The sequence below is a fragment of the Panulirus ornatus genome, chromosome 68 (assembly GCF_036320965.1).
Source record: "Panulirus ornatus isolate Po-2019 chromosome 68, ASM3632096v1, whole genome shotgun sequence".
Lineage (NCBI taxonomy): Eukaryota > Metazoa > Arthropoda > Malacostraca > Decapoda > Palinuridae > Panulirus > Panulirus ornatus.
In genome coordinates, this window is record NC_092291.1 from 11,448,998 (window position 1) to 11,473,355 (window position 24,358).

General features: G+C 50.4%; 1 protein-coding gene across 9 annotated transcripts in view; it reads left to right on the top strand.

Moving 5' to 3' along the window:
• Positions 1 to 24,358, top strand: part of LOC139747248 (beta-1,4-glucuronyltransferase 1-like) — a 128,342-nt gene that overhangs the window by 43,194 nt on the left and 60,790 nt on the right. For 2 of the 9 annotated variants that reach the window (XM_071659326.1, XM_071659324.1), the window contains exon 2: positions 10,249 to 10,287. The exons of 6 other annotated variants lie outside the window; for them this stretch is intronic. In XM_071659326.1, the coding sequence (XP_071515427.1) occupies positions 10,249 to 10,287 (39 nt within the window). Of the gene's footprint in view, positions 1 to 10,248; positions 10,288 to 12,489; positions 12,816 to 24,358 lie in introns of those variants that run through there. One more of the 9 variants, XM_071659329.1, reaches the window with a different exon arrangement.

The following is a 24,358-nucleotide window of genomic DNA, read 5'->3' on the forward strand; positions in this document are numbered from 1 at the left end:
AACAGATTAATTGTCTGGTTTCAGTACCTTCCACCAGGCGGTGGCTCTAGGCTGGTGAAACCCCTTAGGACTCGTTTTCTCTTGGGTGGTGACCTGTGATGACCTGTCGTGTGACCTCAGGGAAACTGACCTGTGTATACAAGTCACTCGCTGGACCACGTCATGCTGGTTTTAGAGTAGTGAAGTTTTCCTTTACATATGAACATAGATTTATATTTTTTTTGTGTATAGTTTTCTGTTCTTTCTTTTCTATGGTGGTCAAGATGGCACGGTCAGTTGTCTGCCACACACACACACACACACACACACACAGGCCTGTATGCCTACAGTTCATTGCTTGAGGTACGGGCGACGAGGACAGCCCCTTCAGGGGAATACTGTAGGAGGGGATGAGCCAGTCGACAGGAACCTCGACCCTCCAAGTGACGCGGTGAATAGCTGGGTCCCGCCCCGCGGTGCCTCGTATCGCTCGCGTTATCGTCCAGTATATGAATACAGGGGTGGTCGTCACACCCCCCCCCTCCTCCCCCCTGTCTTTCTGAGGGTGACGTCACGGCTGATACGGGGTCCTGCAGCCTCTCCACCCGCCCCTTCGCCGGGGCCGCCCTCCCGCCCATCACCTCCACCCACGCCACTTGGGTGAAGGGGTGGATGTGAGTCACTACGACGAGATTTTCGCCATTAGGCGTGGCTTGCGCGTAGCGCTTAACGCCAGGAAACGTACCTCACCTTCCTCAGACCTGGAAATTGTGGAACTAATAAGTCACCACTCGAGGGTAGAGGGTTAGGGCGGGGATGGGGACTGGATGGGGAAGGATGGGGAGTTGTGTGTGTGGGGTTTGAGGGTCGCACACATCTGTAGGTGGTAGGGGTCAGCAGAGCCTGGGAGTGCCTCTGCGGGAGGGCAGCCCTCACCCGGACACACTTTGCCTTGTGTGACTTTCTCGGAACTTTGTGTGACAAACTTTTGCTCTGTGATCCCACCAGGTCTTTCCTGTGACTCACTTCTGCCGTGCGATTCCCGTCTTTACCTCGTGACTCACACCTGCCTTGTCACTCATCCTCTGCCTCACACCCGAGTCATCCTGCTCACCTTGGAAGCTTCGCGAGGCGCCGCTCCACAAACCCTTTGAGTGACATCGAGTTGAGTTTTTTTTTTTTTTGAGGTAAATCGAAGTGAAATGTTGACTACGAAGTACATTTAATTTAGGGGCTGAGGCGGAGTGTTGGAGTGGATTGGTTGGGGGGGTAAGTGGTTACATTGGTGGGGGAGAAGGGGAGGGGGACTGGGTTGTAACACTGGGGGTCGAGTGCTCGTGGATGCCGAAGATGCAGAAGGAAAGAGGTTCTTCCGGTTGTAGAACTTCGTGATCCTATCTCACTATCATCACTAGTCAGTGGTACAGGTCCTCACTATCATCACTACCCAGTGTCCAGGTCCTCACCATCATCACTACAGGTCCCGGGACCGGTTAAGGACCGTCCTATCCATGCTCCCCACCAGGAGACACATATTCCCCTCCTGTGCTACAAGCGCTTCACTCCTGCAAGCGTTAAATCAGTTCCCGGTGACGTGGGTGTGTCAGACGCTTCCTGCAGTGTTCCTGGCTCCTTTGTGGGCCACAGCGGGGTGCTGGAGGGTCTGTTGTATCAGCAGTATGCAGGGTGTCGGTGGCAGGATGTGCTGGCTCAGTCAGTGTTGGTCGGGTGCCGACACCCCCACCCCCCCCCTTCCACCACCACCCCATCCACCTCACATCGACCCGACCTTGACCTCGCCGCCGACGTAGTGTGTGTGTGTGGGGGGGGGGAGTCACTCCCCTCACACACACACAGACACACACACACACACACACTCGAGGCTCCCACGTACCATGTCATGTGTCGAAACACACCACCACCTCAATCCCTGACTTAACCACACCCAGCACCACCTCATCCCTGACCCGCCACCTTAACAACCCTGACCTATTTCCGTCGCCTCAACCCTGAATCATCACCACCTCATCAGCCCTGACCTGGCCACCACCTTACCTAAACCCCACTACCCACTCAGCCATGACCAGCCTCCAGAGAGAGAGAGAGAGAGAGAGAGAGAGAGAGAGAGAGAGAGAGAGAGAGACTCCGACCTGTTTCTGGTGGAGTGGTCGCACAATGGTAGTCATGTCTGTAGCACCGCACACCAGACTACATCCTGGTGGATAAGGAGATCAGGTGTAGTTTGTTCATGTCCTCCTCCCTGGCATGATGGTGTCGTGTCAGCCGTCGGTGTGCGGGGTGGAGGGAGGTAGTCGAGGCCACGTTACTAAAATGTAAATTTCTAACATTTACCTTGAGTGTCGACACTAACCTGCCACCCGCACTGCCCTCCGTCACCTGTCTCTCCTTGTGTGTTCGTGCGGTCCGCGTTGGTTCTCCTCCAACACTGAGGGAGACTGAGCGCTGGGTGGGAGGATGAGCGAGTGTTCGTATGAGCAGCTTGACACTGAGGTCAGCACCTGGCGCCCCTCAAGACACACCCGACCAAGGTAATGTGTTACTCTCAAGCAGAGACGCCCTTGGTTCCCTATACCATCTTCCTTCCCCTGGCTACGCGCCGTCACCGCCTTCGTCAGCCGTATCCTAGCACTCTGGTGTCCATGCTTTCAGTCCGGCATCCCAGAAGTTCGTTACTTCCCAACATTTGGACAACGGGAAATATTAGCTTCTGTTTTCTCAGGTGGGACCTCGAGACTCCAGGAATTCCAGACCTATAATTTCAGACGTCTCGAACTTACGGATTCCAGGCCGCTGGAATACGGACTCCAGTTGTTCCGAGAATTCCGGACTCCAGCTTTGTCGATCATTCGGATCCCAGATGCTTCGAACCTACGGATTCGCAGTCTCGATCCCTGGGAACTCCAGCCATTGCGAGCCTGTGCCGTACTTTTCGTTGGAATAATTAGTGGCTTTAGCTGGTTCGAACCTCAGGAGCTGTGAACCTCCAGCACCAGCCATATACCTGCAACGCAAGTGTTACAGTGCCATGCAAGACAGTTACATTGAGTTACCGATGTTGTCTGTTGCCTTTGACTCCCTGTGAGGGTGTTGTTCCGGCCACCATTATCATGACTTCATCGCTGACGACCCGCCTCATCAAGGCTGGCGTGAACTCGTCTTCATGCAGACGGCGAGACTTGTGGAGGCAGCTTAGGTCAGATTAGTCGTGTGCACTTGGGTACGGACGTGATGGGAGGCTATAAGCCACGGGTGATGATGACACCGTTGTGTGATCTCACTGCTTCAAGCTGGCAGCAGTGAGCCTCGCCCCCCCACTCTCTCTCCCTCACACCGCCATCAATGCAGCCACTGATTCCAAGAAATGACATTCTCAGCGATGCGAAGACATCCTAGACCTGTGGCTGACCGCGAGCGGGACCGCATCTGCGGCGACTTTAGAGAAGTATTTCACGCGAGTGTTAACTGAATGTATATACCAAGGTTAGCACTTCATGTGCTATAGGTTAAATGTTGGTCAGTAGATGACGTGAGCCTAACCGGTGCCGATGTCAATCCCATGTCCAGATAATGACTTCGATCGATCCCGGCGGCGGGAGCCGTGACGCAGGTGGCCAGTGTTGCTGCTGCCACTCAAGGTCTCAGCCTGGTCACGTGAGTGTCAGTACAGGGACCAGGCCACGGTGCATTCCTGTCCTCTCACGTGTGAAGGACGACACCTCGATCATCACGACACCCTCCTGACCAGCACCTCACCCCTGCACATGTACTACTGGAACCCCCTCATCCCGGCCACACACACACACACCACTCCGTCCCTCCCCCCACAGCAGAATAGCATCTTACGCCAGCTTCCACATGTTTTATAGCCTGTGATTCTCTACACTACACACCTTCCGCACGAGCCTCGCTGGCGAGTGTGCCGCCTACCCTGGAGGCTGGAGCAGTAGTAGCAGAACTGTGCCACCCCCGCGGTAGTATTGAGGAACCAAGGGACGTCACGGCCAGGTGTATCAAAGTAAGGTGGCGTGGTCGGCCCTCTGTGTGTTCTTGCCGGCGGGGGAGGCACTGACTGCCTCAGGTCGAGGTTCCTCTCTACTGACGTCTAATTCCTGCTCACTTGATGCTGGATGGTGACTTGCTGTTGCCTCTCAAGACAGTGGTTGATGAGGTGATCATCTCTCTTAACACAAATACCACTCACTAGTGAGGTCGTGCGTCTGTAGTGGTGATCATGTCTCCCGCAGTTAACCTGACCGTCTGGTGCACACGAGCTGTCCCCACGCAGATGACGCATTCGTCCGGAAAATGTAGTGCTTCTACAGTATGCTCTCCTGAGGTAGTGAGGCTGTGGACGAGGTGCCCACACAGAGCCAGACCAAGAGGGGGGGGTCTATACATCCCTGGGGGTAACGAGATATGGTTACTGCACCAGTGCCCCAGGCTGGACCTGTGGTGCGGACTTGGGGAGAGATTAACAGATTGAACACGTCTGAAGGGCCCTTGCGTAAGATGGTCTGGTCTCTCAACCTTAGTGTGAAGTGTCGTGATAAAGGCCAGGCCAAGGATCGTACCGACATACTGAAGGACCTGCCCTGTCATTCTCAAGAGTTTCTGTGTAGACGTTCGAATGGCTGTAATACCACGTCACCAACGACAGTTTTTACCAACGATCGTTCCGCCAACGATTATCTGGCCCGCGACAATTTTACAGGCGACCGTCAAGGTCACTTCAGTTGTATATATTATGACCAAGGTCGTTGTGGTGGTTTTTGTGAGTGCCAGGGTCGGCACTTACCCTCAGGACAGTGCCATGGTCGGCACGTACCCTCAGGACAGTGCCAGGGTCGGCACGTACCCTCAGGACAGTGCCAGGGTCGGCACGTACCCTCAGGACAGTCCCAGGGGTGGCACGTACCTTCAGGATAGTGCTAGGGTCGGCACTTACCCTCAGGACAGTGCCAGGATCGATACGTTGCCTTAATACAGTGCCAGAGTAAGTGAGGCTCTTCGGGACAGTGCTGTAGACATCACGGTGCCACTGGACAGTGCCAGAGTGAGGGGGCCACACCACGGTAATGTCCACAGTAGTTTCCAAACTATCAGAACTGTGAGGTAAATCATCCCGTGATATTTACTGCTGAAGTTTCAGTGTTCTGTGTAAACGCATATCCGTAAATCGTTCACTGATATTCTTTTCTTTCTTTTTTTTTGCTCTTGATTTACCGAAAGTCAATGTTTATTGAAGCATTAGCTATTTGTCGTGTGTTTTTCTTCTTTATTTTCGTTTTCATTCGTTGTTTTGTGTGGTGGTTGTCCTTGTGAGGAGGTGAGGTGGTCCGTGATGTGTTTGTCAGTAAAGTGTTAAGGGAGATGATGGCGTGGACGGAATTGCCTCCCGTGTGTGTGTGTGTGTGTCTTGCACACAGTAGTACACACATACACACACTCGGTCTCTCATCATCATCTCTCTCTCTCTCTCTCTCTCTCTCTCTCTCTCTCTCTCTCTCTCTCTCTCTCTCTCTCGAGCCAAGGGGAGTCCAGGCTTACGCAGGTTGAGTGGGTGGGTGTGGGGCGGGGCGGTGGGTGGGTGGGATGGGGGTGGGTGGGAGTAGGCTGACCTTGAACTCACACAGACGTCGATTCCGTTTCTTTTTTCTTTTTTTTTTTTTTTAGGAAGAGAGAATGTCACGATGTCCCCCGACCCACCCACCCACCCACCCCTCACCATCCACCCACCCACCCACCCACCAGCCCACCCCCTTCCACCTGGTCACGATCATTACGGCTCTTTACACCCCTGCTGGTCAGTGTGTGTGTGTGTGTGTGTGTGTGCGTGTGCGTGTGTGTGTGTGTGTGTGTGTGTGTGTGTGTGTGTGATGTTGGATGAGCAAGTGTACAGTGACGAGAGGTAAGCCTGGGGATAGTAGTGTGGGATCAACCAGGGGATAGTAGTGTGGGAATGCCTCAGGTCATTCTCCCCGGGTCGATATGTGCACGGGTACAGTACACCGTAGTGTACACTCCGTACATTGTACACCACATGTACTATCGCTCCCACTCGTCTTGCTCCTCCTCCTCCTCCCTCCCTCTCCTACCGTTTAGTCTGGCTCCCGTGAAGGCTAGGGAGACCTTCCCTCCCTCTGGTTCATCTCCAGCCAGCCATCAGACCCTCGCCAAGGGTTGTATCTTGCTCCAATAAGCCATAATAACTTCTCTTAGATTAATGACCACATTCTGATTTTACGTGGAGTGGGCGGGGGCCTCGGCGGGGATCAACATATCAGGTTCCAGTTTGTGCGATCCACCTCGCTATCATCAACAGTGCCACTTGCCCGCCCGTCTGTGGCCGGCCAGACCAGTGTTGACCTCCTCCTCCCTCCTCAAGCTCAGTGACCAGTCAGAACTTTTCCCCCTTCAAGTATTTCTTCGTCCACAGAAAACGGCGGGGGAAAAGCATACACGGGGACGTCACTATCCTCGGTGTAGGTCGCTAGCTGGTCAGCGTCCGTCCTTCCTAACGACCTAACCCATCCGATGTCCTCCTGATCGCGCCTTCGTCCGGCGACAGCGGCAGGAGGAGGGAAGAGGGCGGCGGAGGAGGAGGCGGAGGCGGCTACTATGGGCTGCTGCCCGGTGATCTGTGCGCGTGATGAGCGCCACATTCTGAGTCCCTCCTCACGCCACGAGAAATGATATTTATTCCCCGTGGAGGTCGCTCGAGCATGAACGCCATAGAAGATGTGAATTTTAGTGGCTAAGATTACCGTCCACGGGATGAGACGGGTGGCCGTAGACGGGGGTTGTTGGGGACGACTGTGTGGCTGGGGTCCTTCCTGTGGTGGTGGCACGTGCTGGTGTGCCTGTGGTGGTTGTGGTGGCACGTGCTGGTGTGCCTGTGGTGGTGGTGGTGGTGGCACGTGCTGGTGTGCCTGTGGTGGTGGTGGTGGTGGCACGTGCTGGTGTGCCTGTGGTGGTGGTGGTGGCACGTGCTGGTGTGCCTGTGGTGGTGGTGGTGGCACGTGCTGGTGTGCCTGTGGTGGTGGTGGTGGCACGTGCTGGTTTTTTCTGGAAATACGTCGATACTTAAGATTGAAGTCAATATCGTAAGTCGTGTATTTTCAAATGTATTTTATGATGTTTTTTTTTATTCATTTATGTTAAAAAGATTGCTAGGAGTAAGAGGATTTATGACCCAACATGAACGACCATAATGTGAAAGTAGTCAGGGATTTACTTCGAACAAGAGAGTGATGTAATCCGGGATTTGTCGTTGCTCTAAAGTTGGCGAAGCTCCCATCTCATTTGCCAACCATTAATTCCGACTAACTCAGTCGTTAATTGTAATCACAGATATCTCCATATTACTTATATATATATATATATATATATATATATATATATATATATATATATATATATATATATATATATATATATATATACACACCCACTGCTGTACCAGGGTTATGTGGAGCATATGTTCGACACCCCCCCCGTCTCTCTCTCTCTCTCTCTCTCTCTCTCTCTCTCTCTCTCTCTCTCTCTCTCTCTCTCTCTCTCTGGGCACACATTCGCCTCGGCATAACATGTCCAGAACAATACATGATATCATTTTCGTAATTACGCCATAGGATGGGTCCTGCCCCCTTTCCCCCCACTTTCCCCTATGGGGGCGACTAGCTAATTCGATTCTGGGACTCAGAGTTGCATAAATTTGCATACTGATCAGGAGAAGTTGACTTCGTTGTAAGTGGAGTCAGTCTGGAGTGCTGGATGATGGGAAGTTCAGTTTCACGAAATTATCCACATTGGCTAAAGATAAGTGTCGTGTTATGTGATGTATTTTTGACAAATAGAAAACTGAGTAGCTATGTTTCCTTCCATTTGTAATATATTCAACTCCTGGTAGAGCATTATACAACGTCCACAGGGAAAATGAAACACGAAAAGTTCTCAAGTGCACTTTCGTGTAATAATCACATCATCAGGGAAGACACAAGAGAGAAATGTAACAGTCAGTTATCCTTTCCAATATATATATATATATATATATATATATATATATATATATATATATATATATATATATTAGAGAAAGGTATCGTAATTTCTTAAGTTATTTAGCTATTATTTATTTTTCACACTAGTTCATGATAACGAATGTTAGGTTACCATGGCAGGGTCATGGGTGATCTGAGGTCACGGGTCATTACATACACACAGGGAGAGGATCTTTTCCCCAAGCATCAGTATGACCTGTTCTGTGATAGGTTAGTCTTCAGTGTGAGTGTGTTTGTGTGTGTGTATGTATGTATGTGTGTGTGTGGTGTGTGTGTGTGTGTGTGTGTGTGTGTGTGTGTGTTAGGGTGAGTGTAATGCGGCCTCGAATGAACCTTATGATGCAGTATGATGTAGTGTACGTATGATATTTCCTTTTTATACCAAAGGCCTTTGATTAGAAGACGACACAAGATAGAGAAGTAATACGAGAGAAAAATGATCTAAGAATTCTGGAAGACAAGTCTTATTAGGTCGTAGGAGAGACACAGGAAGCTTAAATGTATAGGGCAAGAAACAGACATGACAGTGGCTCATATTTGGCTAGGCACTGGCCAGACATCAGTCATGTGACGTAGTGTCATGCCCAGGTGTTGAGTGGCCTTGCTAGTGAGAAAGACACTCAGGTTGCCAGTTTACGGGAGCGGACACTGGCGTAATATCTGTAGAAGAGGGAAAGAGAACCAACACTGGTTCTCTGGGTTCAATGTAGGAAAGTCGGTACGTCGGATCACTTTGGACTCGAAGTGAATATATACAGCTAGAACCTCCCCTGAGAGCATTTGATCCAGTCAAGGACAAATTTGCTGTGTATAACTGAAGCAGCAAATTCATGAAAAAGAAATGCCATCTTGGAAGCAAACTTAACGATTTGTGAGGTGTGGAGTATCCATGATAGATAGATCTCAGGTGGGAGAACTACGTAGCCATCAGAGGAGAGACTTGTGAGAGGTTTTTAGAAAGATAGATGAGAAGAAGGAAGATTTTATGGACGTTAGACTTAACTAGGTTACATCTGCCCCACTGGGAAATCATGTCCAAATAGAGATAGATGTGAGGGAACGAGACGTAGAGCGAGCGATAGAGAGAATGAAGTGGATTTGAAAGCAGTAGAAGATTGCGGTGTTGAGTCGTCATGAAGCGCTGCTTTGTCGTTATGAGAAACGAAGTATCGCCTGAACGGGCTTTCGTTGGGGATGTAGGTAGGACAAGTTGGTTAGAGTTGCCATTCGCCAGCGCTTAGAAAGACCCATCACTGGAGGACGAGGAGAAAGTGTCACATTTCTTCATTTTTGGATAAAGGAACGTTTCGCGCCCCCCGTATAGCACAGTTGTAAATCATTTGGGCCGAGGATGGAGAGTTGTTGAGGTTCAGATTGGAAGAAGAGCTATTCTTCAGGTGAAGAGGGAATATGTGCCTTTATTTCCACAGCAGTAACCTCTGCTTTATGCTTAATTGAGACAGAAGTATCGCCCGAGGAGAGGCAGTTATCTTCCAAAGAAAATACAAAGAGGATCTTTTCATGAATTAGTCCAGCTGATATTGACGCTGAGGAGGGTCAGGCAGAGTTGGTGGATATGGACTTAGTAAGGAGACACTTACGAGAGTGTGGCCTGATGAAGCAGTCGGGGGGGAAGAGAGCGATCACGTTAAAGGATTAGAGGCGGGAGATAGATCCACAGTACAGTCTGGGAGGCGTAGCTGGTGTGGTGGGTGATTTGCTACCGATCGTGAAGACTGGGAGACGCCAGGGCTTACCACACCTGTGGCGGGATGTCAACCATGCCCCCACTGTGTGTGTTGAGGTGTCCTGTGTAGAGCGACGGTGGCAGGAATATAGATGGTCGATGCAGGTTGTACAGGTCGTAGTGTTAATGTGGGAGATTCGTTAGTAGTGTAACGCTGGAACTCGTGGTAATATACAAGTGTGCTCATGTGTTGTATTTTGTGGCCTCACACTAGCCCTCCCCCATGCAGTGTGCCAGTTGTTCTGAGTGTGTATTGTGTATGCACGTATGGTTGTGGCCTCACACTAGCCCTACCCTTTAGTGTGCACGGAGGTCTGCCGTACGCCAGCAACAACCTGTTGTTTGTTGACTGAACCCCTAGTGTGTAGAAGTAAGCGTACGGTGGGCCAGCCAAGTCAGCCAGCCACAAAACCTGTTGTTAATTGGTCTTCCTGCTGCCAGATGAGCGACCCCGCACTGATCGGTTATCACGCCCTGAGGGTGAGTACCTGCCTCCAGCTGCCTGCCTCCCCAAGCACCCCAGCCCAGCCACGCACTCCAGGTTAGATACACCCATGCCCAGCCTCCCCCACGCACCTCCCAGCCCAGCCACGCACTCCAGGTTAGACACACCCATGCCCAGCCCAGCACGCACCCCAGGTTAGCCACACACTTCAAAATACACACACACACACACACACACACACACACACACACACACACACACACACACACACACACACACACACACACACACACACACACACACACACAGCAGGCTGTGGGTAAAGTTAGGTCTAAGTGATCGTCATTAATGATAGATTGAATAAAGGCTATGTTAGGTCAACCTGGTAATGTTACGATAGTTAGTCGTCTAAAAGTGGCGTAGGTAGATAGTTAACACAACGTCAGTTTACAGCAGGAATTGTTTACGAGTAGATCAAAGGACGGGTCATATCAGGTCATCTAACTAGGTCTCTTCACAGTAAACAATTAAAGAAAAACGTTATCTGTTTTGGTCAGTGACACAGTAAAGATATGCTGGTGAGGAGGGGAGGTGAAGGTAGTTACGTCAAGTGAGGAAGGGGAGGTGAAGGTAGTTAGGTCAGGTGAGGAAGGTAGGTGAAGGTAGTTAGGTCAGGTGAGGAAGGGTGAAGAGGGACGCTAGGTCAAGCAAGGTGAACACATTACAAGGGGAACTAAAGTCATTCCTCCACATCTGAATCTCTTATGTTACTTGCACGTGTCACTGTAGGTCAGGTCAGGTTAGGTCAACTGGGGTCACAGAGACACGGCTGAGTTTAGGGTGTTCCATCACGCTGGCCCACTTGGCTATTTGTATACACTTAGTGCAAGGTAGATTAGGTCAGTACACGCCTTAACCTCTTTTGCCACGACGGGTCGATCCTTGAGCACGACAGCACGACACTTGAGCGCCCCCGGGGAGACGAGACCTTTCCCCCACTTCCCATAGGGGACTGGGGTCAGCCCACGAAACCCAGTGGTCATGGTCGTGCTCAAGTGTCGTACGGTCGTGTCGGTGGTCGTACTGTGGTGCACAAGAGGTTAAGGTCCACCTATCAGACTTGTCTATCAGTTACCTGTCTATTACACACACACACACACACACACACACACACGGCCTCGATGAGGTTACTTCACGGCAAGGTGACCTGCCGTGACCTGCTAGGGGTCACAGTGATCGATTGCCGTGTCACTGCACAACTCTTGCCTTGGCCGGTCATACACTGGTGGTGAGCCCCCCCGACCCACACAGTCCTATTTGTCATCGTTCGTGCCTGGGGTTTACCTTATACCCGTCATGCATTTATAACTATATCGTTTATTGAGTAAGATGTAGCATTTCAATACCTCCTATCCTTGTCCTTGTGTGCATGATTGAAGCACGACAGCACGACCCTTTCAGCATGATAGCACGACCTTATATATACATGATCCTTGGGTTTCGTAGCCTGGCGCGCGCCCCTCGTGAAACCCATCCTGTACGTAAATTGCTGCACAGGGAGGTAAATGTAGACGATAGTTATGCTTCGTGGTACAGGTATGGTGTACCCATGCCACATCTCCCTTGTTTCCGATGGTCATTTGTTCTGTATGGCAACATTTACTTGCTTCAGTGTCCAGTACGTAGCTTGTCCCTTGGTTTCTACGTCTGCTCGTGTTCCCGCAGAGTAATATTGTCTTGCGATGTTTGCAGTTGTGGGTGACTAGAAACGAGCTTCAGTAGATCAGTGATGTTTCCAGATGTTATGATGATAAACGAAATTGTATGTGGAGTGAACCATCTGAAAGGGGGGCGCGGGGGCGAGCCAGACTGTTACTGAGTTGGTATTAATGACAGTATTTCTTATCGTAGGACGTTCTGTGACCTGTGATGACTTAGGCTTTGTGTACTGGTGCATAAGGTGTGATGTTGTCAGTGACCGATCACATATTAGGACGAGGGTGGGGGATGAGAATGGTATACCCCGATGGGATGTTGAAAATATTGCCATTCGTGATTATGGGTTGGAAAGTTGCCAGATGCTGTTAGACAAGGGGAAGTCTTGACATTTCGGTATATGATCCAGTGACCTTCATCTTCCGTTCCATGGAGGATCCGAGACTAGAATTTCAGCAGTTACTTTCAGTATGATACCTCCCTCACCAGGGCCGCTTGTAGTCACCGTGTTATGGCTGAGGTTGAAGGCCACGACGCTATAAGCTTGGGGGCATATATAGGCTGGCTTGTGTTACAATGTTTGTGTGTACTATGTACAATATGCTAAACACGTATGTACATCAAGGAAGATATTTGAGCGTTCCCACCTCAAAGCTCCTGAAGAATATGGTTCCTGAAGGTCGCTTCGTTTGGCTCAAAAATGCTCACCAAGAAAGTGAACTAGAATGATTACATAAGCTCTCAAATGGAAACGTCCAGGAAGGACCAAAAGGCATTAAGAAACGACAGAAATTGATCCATGTCAACTACACCATGAGAGATGTATGAACTCGTCTCGTAGGGGAAGGTAGGTGAGACGCTTCGATAGGACATGGTCATTACTATTTTCCTCTATGACGAAGCCATATATATATATATATATATATATATATATATATATATATATATATATATATATATATATATATATATATATATATATATATATATTGGAAAGGATCACAATTTTGCGCGTAATCAGGATATTCCTGACTGTTATATTTCTCTCTTGTGTCTCCCCTGATGATGTGATTATTACACGAAAGTGCACTTGGGAACTTTTCGTGTTTCATTTTCCCCGTGGACTCATAGGAATATATATATATATATATATATATATATATATATATATATATATATATATATATATATATATATATATATATATATATATACACACACACACATACTCACTCTTATCTTCCCCCACACTTTTTGGAAGCATCGAAACTAAAGCTAAACTTCCTCTGAGTCAACTGGTGTACAAGATCTGTTGGCTGAAACAAAAATCGTATGAAAATTGATTTTTCGTCCGTCTTTGCAACGGCTGACGACGTACGATGAAACCATTCCCATAATGATAGGTTCTGCCGTGTGACCTATAGCCACCATGATGATGCTGCCCTCCCCATTCCACCATGAGACGACCCTCCCACGCCGCCATACCCACCCGAATACTAACCCTGTCTCATGGCACCATACCCACCCTGATATTACCTGAGGCAGTATACGTATGGGTAGTCCCAAGGGAGGCCGTTCGCGTGGTCCTCCCGTGCATAACGTCCATCCAATTTTAAGGAAAATTACATATAGTTATTATAATTGGCTCGGATAACCTCCTTTATTTTAAGCTCTGAATCGCCTCAGTTTACAACCGTAACGCAGACTATTAAATGATGATTTGACGATCGTGTTAATCACTTGGATGTGTAGAATTCTGTAGCACAATTTGTTCTCTGTTTTCTCTGTATCAGATGGGAAACGTTCAGTGTAAATAAGTATCAAACGAGAAACGTTTACCATACAGCTTGGAGTTCAGGGTAAATGGGACCGTATGACGTGGAGGGATTGCATTATGTGGCCCCCTAAGTGGATGTCTCATAAGGAAGTAATGGCTTGGCGTGTTGGTGATATTTTTATCCTGCGATTAAAGCCAAAAATAACGAAATTACCAGCTGGGTAATTGTTGTGTACGACCAAGGTGCGAGGCTAACATTGAGTGCTACGTTGGAAGGGGATAGTCTCCATCCCCTCACTGCCTGGTGACCATCCTTGGTACCCCTCACTGCCTGGTGACCATCCTTGGTACCCCTCACTGCCTGGTGACCATCCTTGGTACCCCTCACTGCCTGGTGACCATCCTTGGTACCCCTCACTACATGGTCCTTAGGTCCCCTCGCTGCTGGGTGTAGACTCTGGTAACAACGGAGGTATGTATATGTAGAGCCACCGTCGGTATTTATAACTCCTCGTCCCCTTTGCTCCCGGCTCTGTCTGGAGACTGGCCTCCTGTGTGGTGTTGGACCCTTAGGGAGTTCTGTACTGGTCCTCGTACTCCTGCACCCCTGAACCTGGTGGCTCTTAGCCCCGTTAGCCGTAGCCCCCAGATCCTAATTCCTGACCCTGAAGTTCCTTATCTCCAGGCATGTCCCCCAGCTTCTGGCCTCGACTACCTAGTACCTTAAGGTCTGACTTAGAGACCCCCTGGTCCTCACCCATAGCCCTAGGTTCGGGCTTTGAATAACCCCCCCTCACAGTCCCTACACCCCCGTGCACCTGGCTCCGCGGGGGCAACCAACTCATGGCACCGTCTTATGGGTCATAGTGCCAGACACCATCGATGTATAGGCCTCAACATCTGCCATTGAGAAGTTAAGATAATGTGTTTCATACCGTTCGTGTATGTCTTCCACATGTTACTACACACTCAGACAACCTGCGTTGGTCTGTGCCACACTGTCGCGCTACTTGTATCTCTGTTGGTCCAGATGGCAACGGAACAGTTGTGCCCAGTAGGCGCAAGTAGCAATGATGTTCCTGTAATGCTACTGCTACTGTTTTAAATGGGATCACAATGATGACTGTAGCCTTTTATTTACCTTCGTAGAAGAGAGACAGAAGATTGACGTATTTCTCTCAGAAGAAGGAAAAAGTAGGAGATTCGGTGTAGATGTGTTGGCGCAGATAGTCGCCACATGGATGCCTCGTGATCAGCATGTCTCTTGGAAGATAGTGAGGACACACACACACACACACACACGGTGTAGTCTGGGATCGCCAGACACCCCCACCAACACCCGAGGCCTGGTGACCACGGCTGTTGACACAGAGGAAAGTCTGGATTGCAGGCGAGATCCCAAACTTATCCCGGAAGTGACGCGGCCTAAGGTGGGGACTAAAGTTCCTGGTGTTTTGACGGATCGTCGTATTTTTTTTTTTTTATATAGGGGGAAGTTTGAGCCAGTCCTGGATCAGAGTGAGGGTTGGAAGGTGAGGATGGCATGGAAGGGAGAAGAGAGGGAAGAGGAGGCGGCATCCAGGACGCTTCGACGCTTGAGTACGACGGGACGACCCTTGAGCACAACGATGAGGACCTTAAATATGACGACCTGGCCCTTCACTTGATCCAAAGGTCGTACCTTCGTGTTCAGGGCGTTCGTGCCGTCAGAAATACATAAAAAAAAAAGTTTACAAGTTACAGGACGTCAGAAATGTCTGACGTAACCCCGGAACCTCCCCAGCAACACCAAGACTCTTAACGTAACTAGTTTAGGCTTAAAGTTGTGGCGGATACCATGTCTTGGGCAGCCATCTCACTGGTCGTCTTGAACACCACTTGTTCTTGCAGTTCCAGTCCCCTGGTGGAACCCCCATGACCCCCAGGGGGTCATGTGTCTCACACCCCTGCAACACCTCACTCCCCAGCACTCGTTTACCTCCCCTGGGGTGACACCACCCAGGCCATCAGGACCCTAGGCTTATGTTGGATGTAAATGATGGTCGTGTTGGAGCGTCGGCTGTCACACCTGAAGGGGTGGGTCGGCCTTCCTCATCGATACATCGAGTTATCGACTGGTGTTGGCGGCCTGGGATGGTGCTGATGGTAGCTAGATACCCTCTCGGTAGGCCATGGGGGCAGGACCTGATGCGACTCGAATTTTGATGTGTTTTTTGTTGTTGTTGTACAGTTAGATGGTTTGTTTACCCTGGACTTGACATGGGGGACCAGAGGGGTTCGAAGTGGAACTACGTGTTGCTCGAGGTCACAGCCTCACTCACCCTAGGCCGAATGGGTGAGTATGGTATGAGTCTCTGGAATGACGCTGAGTATGAGTGAAATTGATGTGGTACAGAGTAGACCTCTCTGGATTGACCTTCAGGATGAGTGAGTGTGAGGTGGGTACAGTGTGGACCTCTGAGGTGACACACACGATGAGTAAGTGTGAGGGACGGTAAAGTGTAGGCCTTTGGGTTGACCCCAAGGATGAGTTAGAGTGAGGAGGTACAGTGTAGGCATCTGGGGTGACCCTGACGATGAGTTAGTGTGTGGCATGAACTAGTATACGCCTTCGGGGTGACCCCTCAGGATGAGTGAGTGTGTTCGGGCTTAGTGTTGGTGTCTTGGGTGGTGGGGTGTGACCTTGGAGAAGGCCCTGACGTCAGTCATCACTCACCCATCCTGCTGACCGACCTCCTCACACCGAACGAATCGATGATCATAAGAAACATTATGTTCCCAGGCTTACTACAACACATGGAGCCCCTCCCTTGTGAGCATATACTCCCAGTAGTCTTTCCTTATGGTGCGGTGTTTGGCCATGACCTGTGGACGAGGTGGTAAGATTATAATCGTCAGCAGCGCTTGATGTCTTACCTCCTGCCTTGGTCTCCCTCAGGTGAGTTAGGAGCGTGCAAGACACCCCTCCTGCCGACACCACCACACACCCCCTCCCCCATCTGACACAGGTCCTTGCTTAGCTGTACACGCGTGTGTGTGTGTATGTGTGTGTGTGTGTGTGTGTGTGTGTGTGGGTGTGTTGATGTGTGGGTGGAGGATTGATGTCTCCAGGAACAGGTGACCGGTGTACCCAGGGTGTGAGCACTGTACATGGAATATTTAAGGCAGATTGTGGTCACCGGCGAGACAGTGACCTTGACTTGGCTTGCTCCGGCTGGCAAATGTCACCTGCCGCAGGAGCGACACTGCCTGGGGGAAATGCACGGTTCCTTCATCGTGAACTTGTGAAACTGAAAATGATATTAGTTGATGTGTTGAGGTCAGGACGAGAGGCAGTGTGGAGTCAAGCCTGACTTTGAGTGTTGCTGTTGACAATTTGGACGTGAGACACCCACCATGAGAGACCATAACGTGAGACACCCACCATGAGTCCATCCTCACCCGCTGGACTGTACCAGCGTCTGTGTTGGTTCCTGCAGGTGGACCGTGAGCCCTCAGCCGCCCATTCAGACGTCGGGGCGCTTACACGGGCCTCCGTGTGCTCAACCCTACCCTGGAGGAGGACTGGTGTGTGCACATGGTCCCTCACACCATCGTCCAGGTGTATGGTGGACCCGGTAAAGGCTCACATCCAGGCAGGATACTGAGTGGAAAATTAGAGAAAGACTTCTCCTGGAGCCGCTGGTGTCGACCAGCGCCATGGCCTTGGAAGACTCGCTTCTCATGTTGACTGAGGTACTGTTTACGGTGTGACTTAGGGCTGAGCACAGTGTCAAGTGCTTGGGTTACACTCGAGGTTAAGGAGAGGGGAGGTCAGGAAGGGGACGGCTCTTGATGGAGATGTGGAGGGTTCTTACGGGTGATGGGGAAGAGGGAAGAGATTTACGGGCACAAGAGAGGACGAGGAGAGGGAACAGTAGGGAAAGGAAGTGTTACCAGTCCATGCCAGGGGGGAGGGAGGGAGGATATATCGGCCAGGGTAGGGCGGGAGTCTGGAGGCGCCTCACACCGGGTGTCCCACCCTCTACACCCCTCACCATCCGCCTCTCATCACTCATCTCATACCCCAACCTTGTTGTAATGTCGCTCCGGTCTTAGCAACGTTGTGGCAATCATAGCGCCACTCTCATTAGCTCATGCGACACATTATGCGATAGCAGACTTGACCTGGAATTCACAGATTTCAGTCGATTTATGAACCGAAATAAGAGATCCCACACTAACGCTCACTAACCTCACAGTCACTAACCTCACACTGAAGTATCACATGAGATCCACTGGTCTTACTCAAGCCTACTCTCCACTGCTGATAGTCTCTCTCGCTCACCAGTCTCCCTCACCAGTATTCCTCATTACCTTCTCTTACTCTTCAACTCTCTCTCCAGTCCTGCTCTCCACCATCATCATCATCCTGTCCTCCAACACCACCACCATCATCCTGTTCTCCAACATGAGGACTGCGTCTCCGTTCCCCACCTCCTACCACCATCCTCACCCTGCTCATACTGGTAACCTGCCCATCCTCCCACCTGGCTGCCCCAAGTTCCCTCCCTCCCTCTCCCTGCCTCATGCACCGTTAGCTCCCCACTCCCCTCACACAGTTTTGCTCTCCTGGTTCCCTCTCTGCTCCTGCCACGGTCTCCCTGTGTTGCCCTAGGATTGTCCAGTGCCCCTCGTCCATCCCCCCCCCCCCCCCGAGGCTCCTGATCCTTCCATCCTCGCCGACCCACAGGATGGTACCACACCTTACCCTCACCCACTCCCTCCTTCCCTCCCCTGGAGCTGCTAATCCTTCCTGGCTCGACGTCGTTAACATTCGCCACCGCCACCGCCACCGCTGCTGCTGCTGCTGCTGCTGCTGTCCTCCCCCACCTGCTGGGGCTGGCCTCGTCCTGTCGACGTGTTCCTTGGTGTGCCGGGGGATACTTTCTGTTGCTGCTCCTGCTGTGACGACGAGAGAGAGAGAGAGAGAGGGAGAGGGTGGGTGGGACGTCCCCATATTTATGATAAAAGTTTATATTGTACCCTTCCTTCCTTCCTTCCTTCCTCCCGCTGACACGCTCTCCTGGGGCAAACTTTATGATGGAGGTCGATACAGTACGGAGGTTTGGTCTGCTGGAGGCTGGCTTGACTTCAGCTATTGTAAGTTTTTGGGTTCGTCTTCAATTTGAGTTGTCATGTTGTTGGTTCATAGTGATGTGATCTGTCCAGGCGATAAGACAGTTGACTAGCCATATTCCAGGTTTAGTTCCCCATGTTCCAGTCCCTATTTCCCCAATGTTTCACTCCCTGTGACCCATGTTCCATTCCCTGTATTCCATGTTCCATTCCCTGTGCCCCATGTTCCATTCCCTGTGCTCCATGTTCCATTCCCTGTGACCCATGTTCCAGTCCCTTTTCCCATATTCCATTCCCTGTGCCCCATGTTCCATTCCCTGTGCTCCATGTTCCATTCCCTGTGACCCATGTTCCAGTCCCTTTTCCCATATTCCATTCCCTGTGCCCCATGTTCCATTCCCTGTGCTCCATGTTCCATTCCCTGTGCCCCATGTTCCAGCATCATGATAGTGTGGGTTCCTCAACTCACCCCCTCCCCCCCTCCTCCCCCGGCAGCATAAACTGCTCCATTCTCCTCAAGTGAACCACAAACTTCCCATATTTTTTGGCTTTTTATACCAGGCGTCTCGTCAGTTACCAATGAGAATATTCAATGATCTTTAAATATTTCATTCCTTATTACTGAAGGTTTGGCAGTGGAGGGAGCAGGGCCGGTGGACGAGAGGAGGAAGTGGCGGTGGAAGATGAGAAGTGCAGGGGAAGGAGATAAGATGAGAGATGATCAGTGTAAGAGAAGTGAAGTGTTGTGAGAGAGGAGTAGGAGAGAGAGAGAGAGAGAGAGAGAGAGAGAGAGAGAGAGAGAGAGAGAGAGAGAGAGAGAGAGAGAGAGAGGTGGAAGGGAAGATGAAAGTGGAATGTGTGTGCGTGTGTGTGTGGCTGATCACCAGCTCAGAGACCCAAGTGTCACCAGACTTCGAGTGTGACATCTGAGGTCGAAGTTGGCCACAACGCAGGGCTGGCCCTTGAGATGCACCTGTGTCTGCCACTGTCAGGGAAGCAGAGTGTAGCTCATAGCTGGCTCAAACTGCCTTCATCTCAACCACGTCATCAGACAGTAAACAATAATAACAACAGAACTGGCGTCTGCATGAAATGAGCAGTTTATGTTTTATGATCATAAGAATCCCCCTCCAGTGTGACACATCTCGCGGGTGGCAGGTGTTAGTAAGGTCACTGCAGGTTGTAAGCCCTGCTCAGATCCCTCTCGTAATGACCGTGCATTCATTAACTTAATCGCTTCGAGGAAAAGACAAGTATGATCCCACCGAGAGGCGGAGTAGCTCGCTTACCTCCCGCCACAAAGACTATTGAGTAGATCTATCGCCTGCGTCCAAACCTTGAGTCGAAGCGGTGTGGCTCGCGTGATTCATGGACTTACTGAGGAGAAACGAGTCATTTACTAAACACGTCCTCGATGACGGGCCGCAGGTCACATTTTGGGGGAAAAGTGGGTCACACTTCGCAGTTCGTGGGAGCTGGGTCAAGGTCACTAGGAGGGAATGAGAGCGAACACGATCTGGAGACTGCAAAGCGCGGGGGACTCCCTCCCTTACCCTGGGGAGTGGCATGTTACGCGTGACATTAAACGTTACGTCAATCAGGTGCGCCAGTGAGAATCGACGTTACCTTGGTGTCGCACAGGTCACAAACGCAGCAGATGCCTTGACGTCGTGAGAGGGCGGAGGGACCAGCCGAGGGACGGCTGTATCCTGCTGGAGGGAGGGTGGCCTTGGTCAGGTAATTCCTCCTCCTCCTCCTCCTCCTCCATGTGGGGCATGAGCGGGCCGGCACACCACCCGCCTCGGTTGTCAATACTTACGTGGCACTTGTCTTAACTTAGCAGGAACTTGTCGTAACTTACTTGACGCTCTTTACTTAACTTGAGGCGTCCTCCACTTGCATCACACTTGCCTTAACGTACCTCACTTTTTATTTTGGGTAGGGAGGGTTAACCTCCCACTTGCTTTTTATTATACCTAACGTTCCTTACGTACATCAGCTCTTGCCCTACACCTGCCTATACCCTGTTGGGTGACACGCGATTTCTAGCACTTGTAGGGCAGATCAGACACCTGCATGTGAACGTTTGATGCAGGTTGATGACGTCTAGGGGTCACTACGTGTTGACACTCGACGTAAACTAAGGATCAACACACATGGAAGGTGGCACTTTAAGCCGTCGACGCTGGGAGCAGATGGTGACCCGAGAGAGCGAGGCCACACCCGGCGGGGTGAGGGAGGGAGGGAGGAAGGAGGGAGGAGGATCCAACTCTCCATTGATGAAAAGGATTAAGTGGCTTTTTTTTACCGCAGGATTAAGGAAGTTCTTGTGGTGAAGCTGTTGCACTTTCCAGGCAAGAGTTAGTCTTCTGTGAGGTGGGAGGCTGCAGCTGCCACTGCTTCCCATCGTCCTGGAATCTGTACAGAGTTGATTTGAATATTATTTGCATTATTCTTATCTATTATATATATATATATATATATATATATATATATATATATATATATATATATATATACATATATATATATATATATATATATATATATATATATATATATATATCGCGTATCTTTGCCGTTCTTTGTGTTTCCATGTTTTCGGATACTTTTAAGGTGGGTGCACATTTGCTCTCTCTCTCTCTCTCTCTCTCTCTCTCTCTCTCTCTCTCTCTCTCTCTCTCTCTCTCTCTCTCTCTCTCTCTGGAACTCTTCTGCCTGGAAGTTCTTGTTGGCAGTGGAACGTTTACCTGTCTGGGAGAGTTGAGCACAGGCTGGAGTTTTTTTTTTTTTTCATGTGTGTGTGAGAAAGTAATTCTTTACCTTCTCCAGCATCCACTTGTGCCTGGAAGTTCTGGAAGGACGGGAGAGGAGGAGGAAGGGAGGGAGAGGAGGGGTTCGGGGTTCTTACCTTCGCTGGAAGTCATGTTTTTTTTTTTTTTACCTTCCCTGGAAAATTCTCCTGGATGGGTCTCACTCTGACCTGCCCTGGCATTGACCTCTGACATGAGGTTCGGCCCGTAACCAGCGATTATATTTGTCGTCCTGGAAATCTCACACTCTTGGCGAGGACTGGTGTCGTGCTAAATGTAATTGCGAGTTTCAAGTAAGTAGTCACGATTACATTTATTTCTTTTAAAGATCCCGTGTGATACTGACACACACACACACACACACACACACACACACACACACACACACACACACACACACACACACGCAGATCAGCGACTCACAAGGGAAGCTGTATAATAGCCTTTCCAGCCTTAGTTTCTGTCTTCCACACAACGCTCGGGAATTTGGCTTTTTGTTTTTCACCCACGTACGTTTAGGAAATTAGGAGGCTTTGTGGTCGTGTGGATGTGGTCGTATAGATGTGGTCTTATAGATGAGGTTGTGTGGATGTGGTCTTATAGATGTGGTTGTGTGGATGTAGTAGAGTGGATGTGTTCGTGTGGGTGTGGTCGTATGGATGTGGCCGTGTGGATGTGGTCGTGTGGGTGTGGTCGTATGGATGTGGCCGTGTGGATGTGGTCGTGTGGATGTGGTCGTGTCTCCTGGGGGCTTTGAGCATATAAAATGCATAACTTTGAAAGTGTGATTGTATTTGTTAGAATACAGTTTGGAAAATCTGAGACCTTATGGTGAATTCTGCAGATGGGACCTTCACCTGGATATATATATAACGTGTGTGTGTGTGTGTGTGTGTGTGTGTGTGTGTGTGTGTGTGTGTGTGTGGAGAACGCTACGCGCTTGCCCTGCTTTTTGGTAAAATCTTGTCTCTCTCTCTCTCTCTCTCTCTCTCTCTCTCTCTCTCTCTCTCTCTCTCTCTCTCTCTCTCTCTCTCTCTCTCTCTCTCTCTCTCTCTCTCTCCATTAACCTCCACCGCTGCCTCCATCTCCCACACCCTCACTCACCCACCTCTCCTGCACCGTATAATCTCTGCTCTCGCGTCACTCTTCCCTCTCCCTGGCTACCACATCCATCACGCCTCGACCTGTGTTTTTGTGTGTGAGACCCTGGCTCTGGTATTAAGTCAACATGATCACCTGGAGATCTGGCAGAGGGAGGCTGCTGGTGGCGTGTGGAGGCTGCTGGTGGTATGAGGGAGGCTGTTGGTACTAGGGGGAGGCTGCTGGTGGCATGAGGGAGGCTAGTGCTTGCAGGGTGAGGCTGTTGAAGGCGTGGTGGAGGCTGTTGGTGGCGCGGGGAGGCTGCTGGTGGCAGAGGGTGGCTGTTAGTGGCGTGAGGGAAGCTGTTGGTGACAAGAGGAGGCTGTTCGTGGCAGAAGGGGGCAGGTGGTTGCGTGGGGGGAGACTGTTGATAGCAGGGTGAGGCTAGTGATGGGAAGGGATAAGCACAGGGGAGCGGAGGGAGTAAAAGAGGAAGGGATGGGAGGAGTGAAAACTGCAGCAGCAGCCAAAACAGTAACAAAGGCAGCAGCGCAACAGCAGAGGCAGCAGCAGCAGCAGCAGTAGCAGCAGCTGTGGTGCGTACCCCGCCCCTGACGCAACACCGAGTCGGCTGTCAGGTTTCCAGATGAGTTGTTCCTGTGTTGCTTGTGTTGCCGTCGTGACTCACCTGTGCCTCACTCATCCCCAGGGCGGGGTGGGTAGTATTACCCACTCCGCCCTGGGGACCGTATTGGAAATGAGAGACGAGACAATATCATTTGCAGCTGGAGACGCCCGCGCCCACGCGAGCGCTGCGTCTTGTATCACACGAAGTAAAGACACGACCCGCTCTGTCTTGCGTCTACACGGAACTCCACCACCTAAACGATTTTTAACTTTTCCATTTTTACCTGAAGTCTTCCCTTTTTCTATGTATTTTTCCCCCTTACGTGACTATAGGTTATATACATGGGTATAGTTCTGAGGGAATGTTGGATTTATTCATAGGACGAAGGGAAGGCGTCATTACCTTTGCAGTTCATACTGAGCGAGTGGAAGGTGGTATGGTCCAGGGGGCCGAGCCACGGCCGGACCCGACCTGTCTGTCAGTTCGGTCCTCCACCGTAGCCTATTCCTCCCTCCCTCCCTCTCTCTCTAAACACCCTCCCTCCCTCTCACCCTCGTCAGGGACGACTGGCTGATGATGTGGGGACGACACATCGGAACCCAGAGGGTCCACGACCACTGAACTGGAGGGGAGTCAAAGGTCGTTTACGGTAGACATTTCCATGTAAATGTTGGGTCAACTGCGTCGGTGGCTGGTAAATGATGAGGGTTGAGGCATGTCTGGTGTGAGATGGTGGGGGAAGGGGGAGGAGAGAATTTACAGAGCCCCAGCCATCATCATCACCGTCATTATCACCATCATCACTATCATCATCATCATCATCATCATCATCACACCATGATCATCATTATCATCACCATCATCATCATCATTATCATCGCTATCATCATTATCATCATCATCATTATCATCACCATCATCATCATCATTATCATCATCATCATCATCATCATTATCATCGCTATCATCATTAT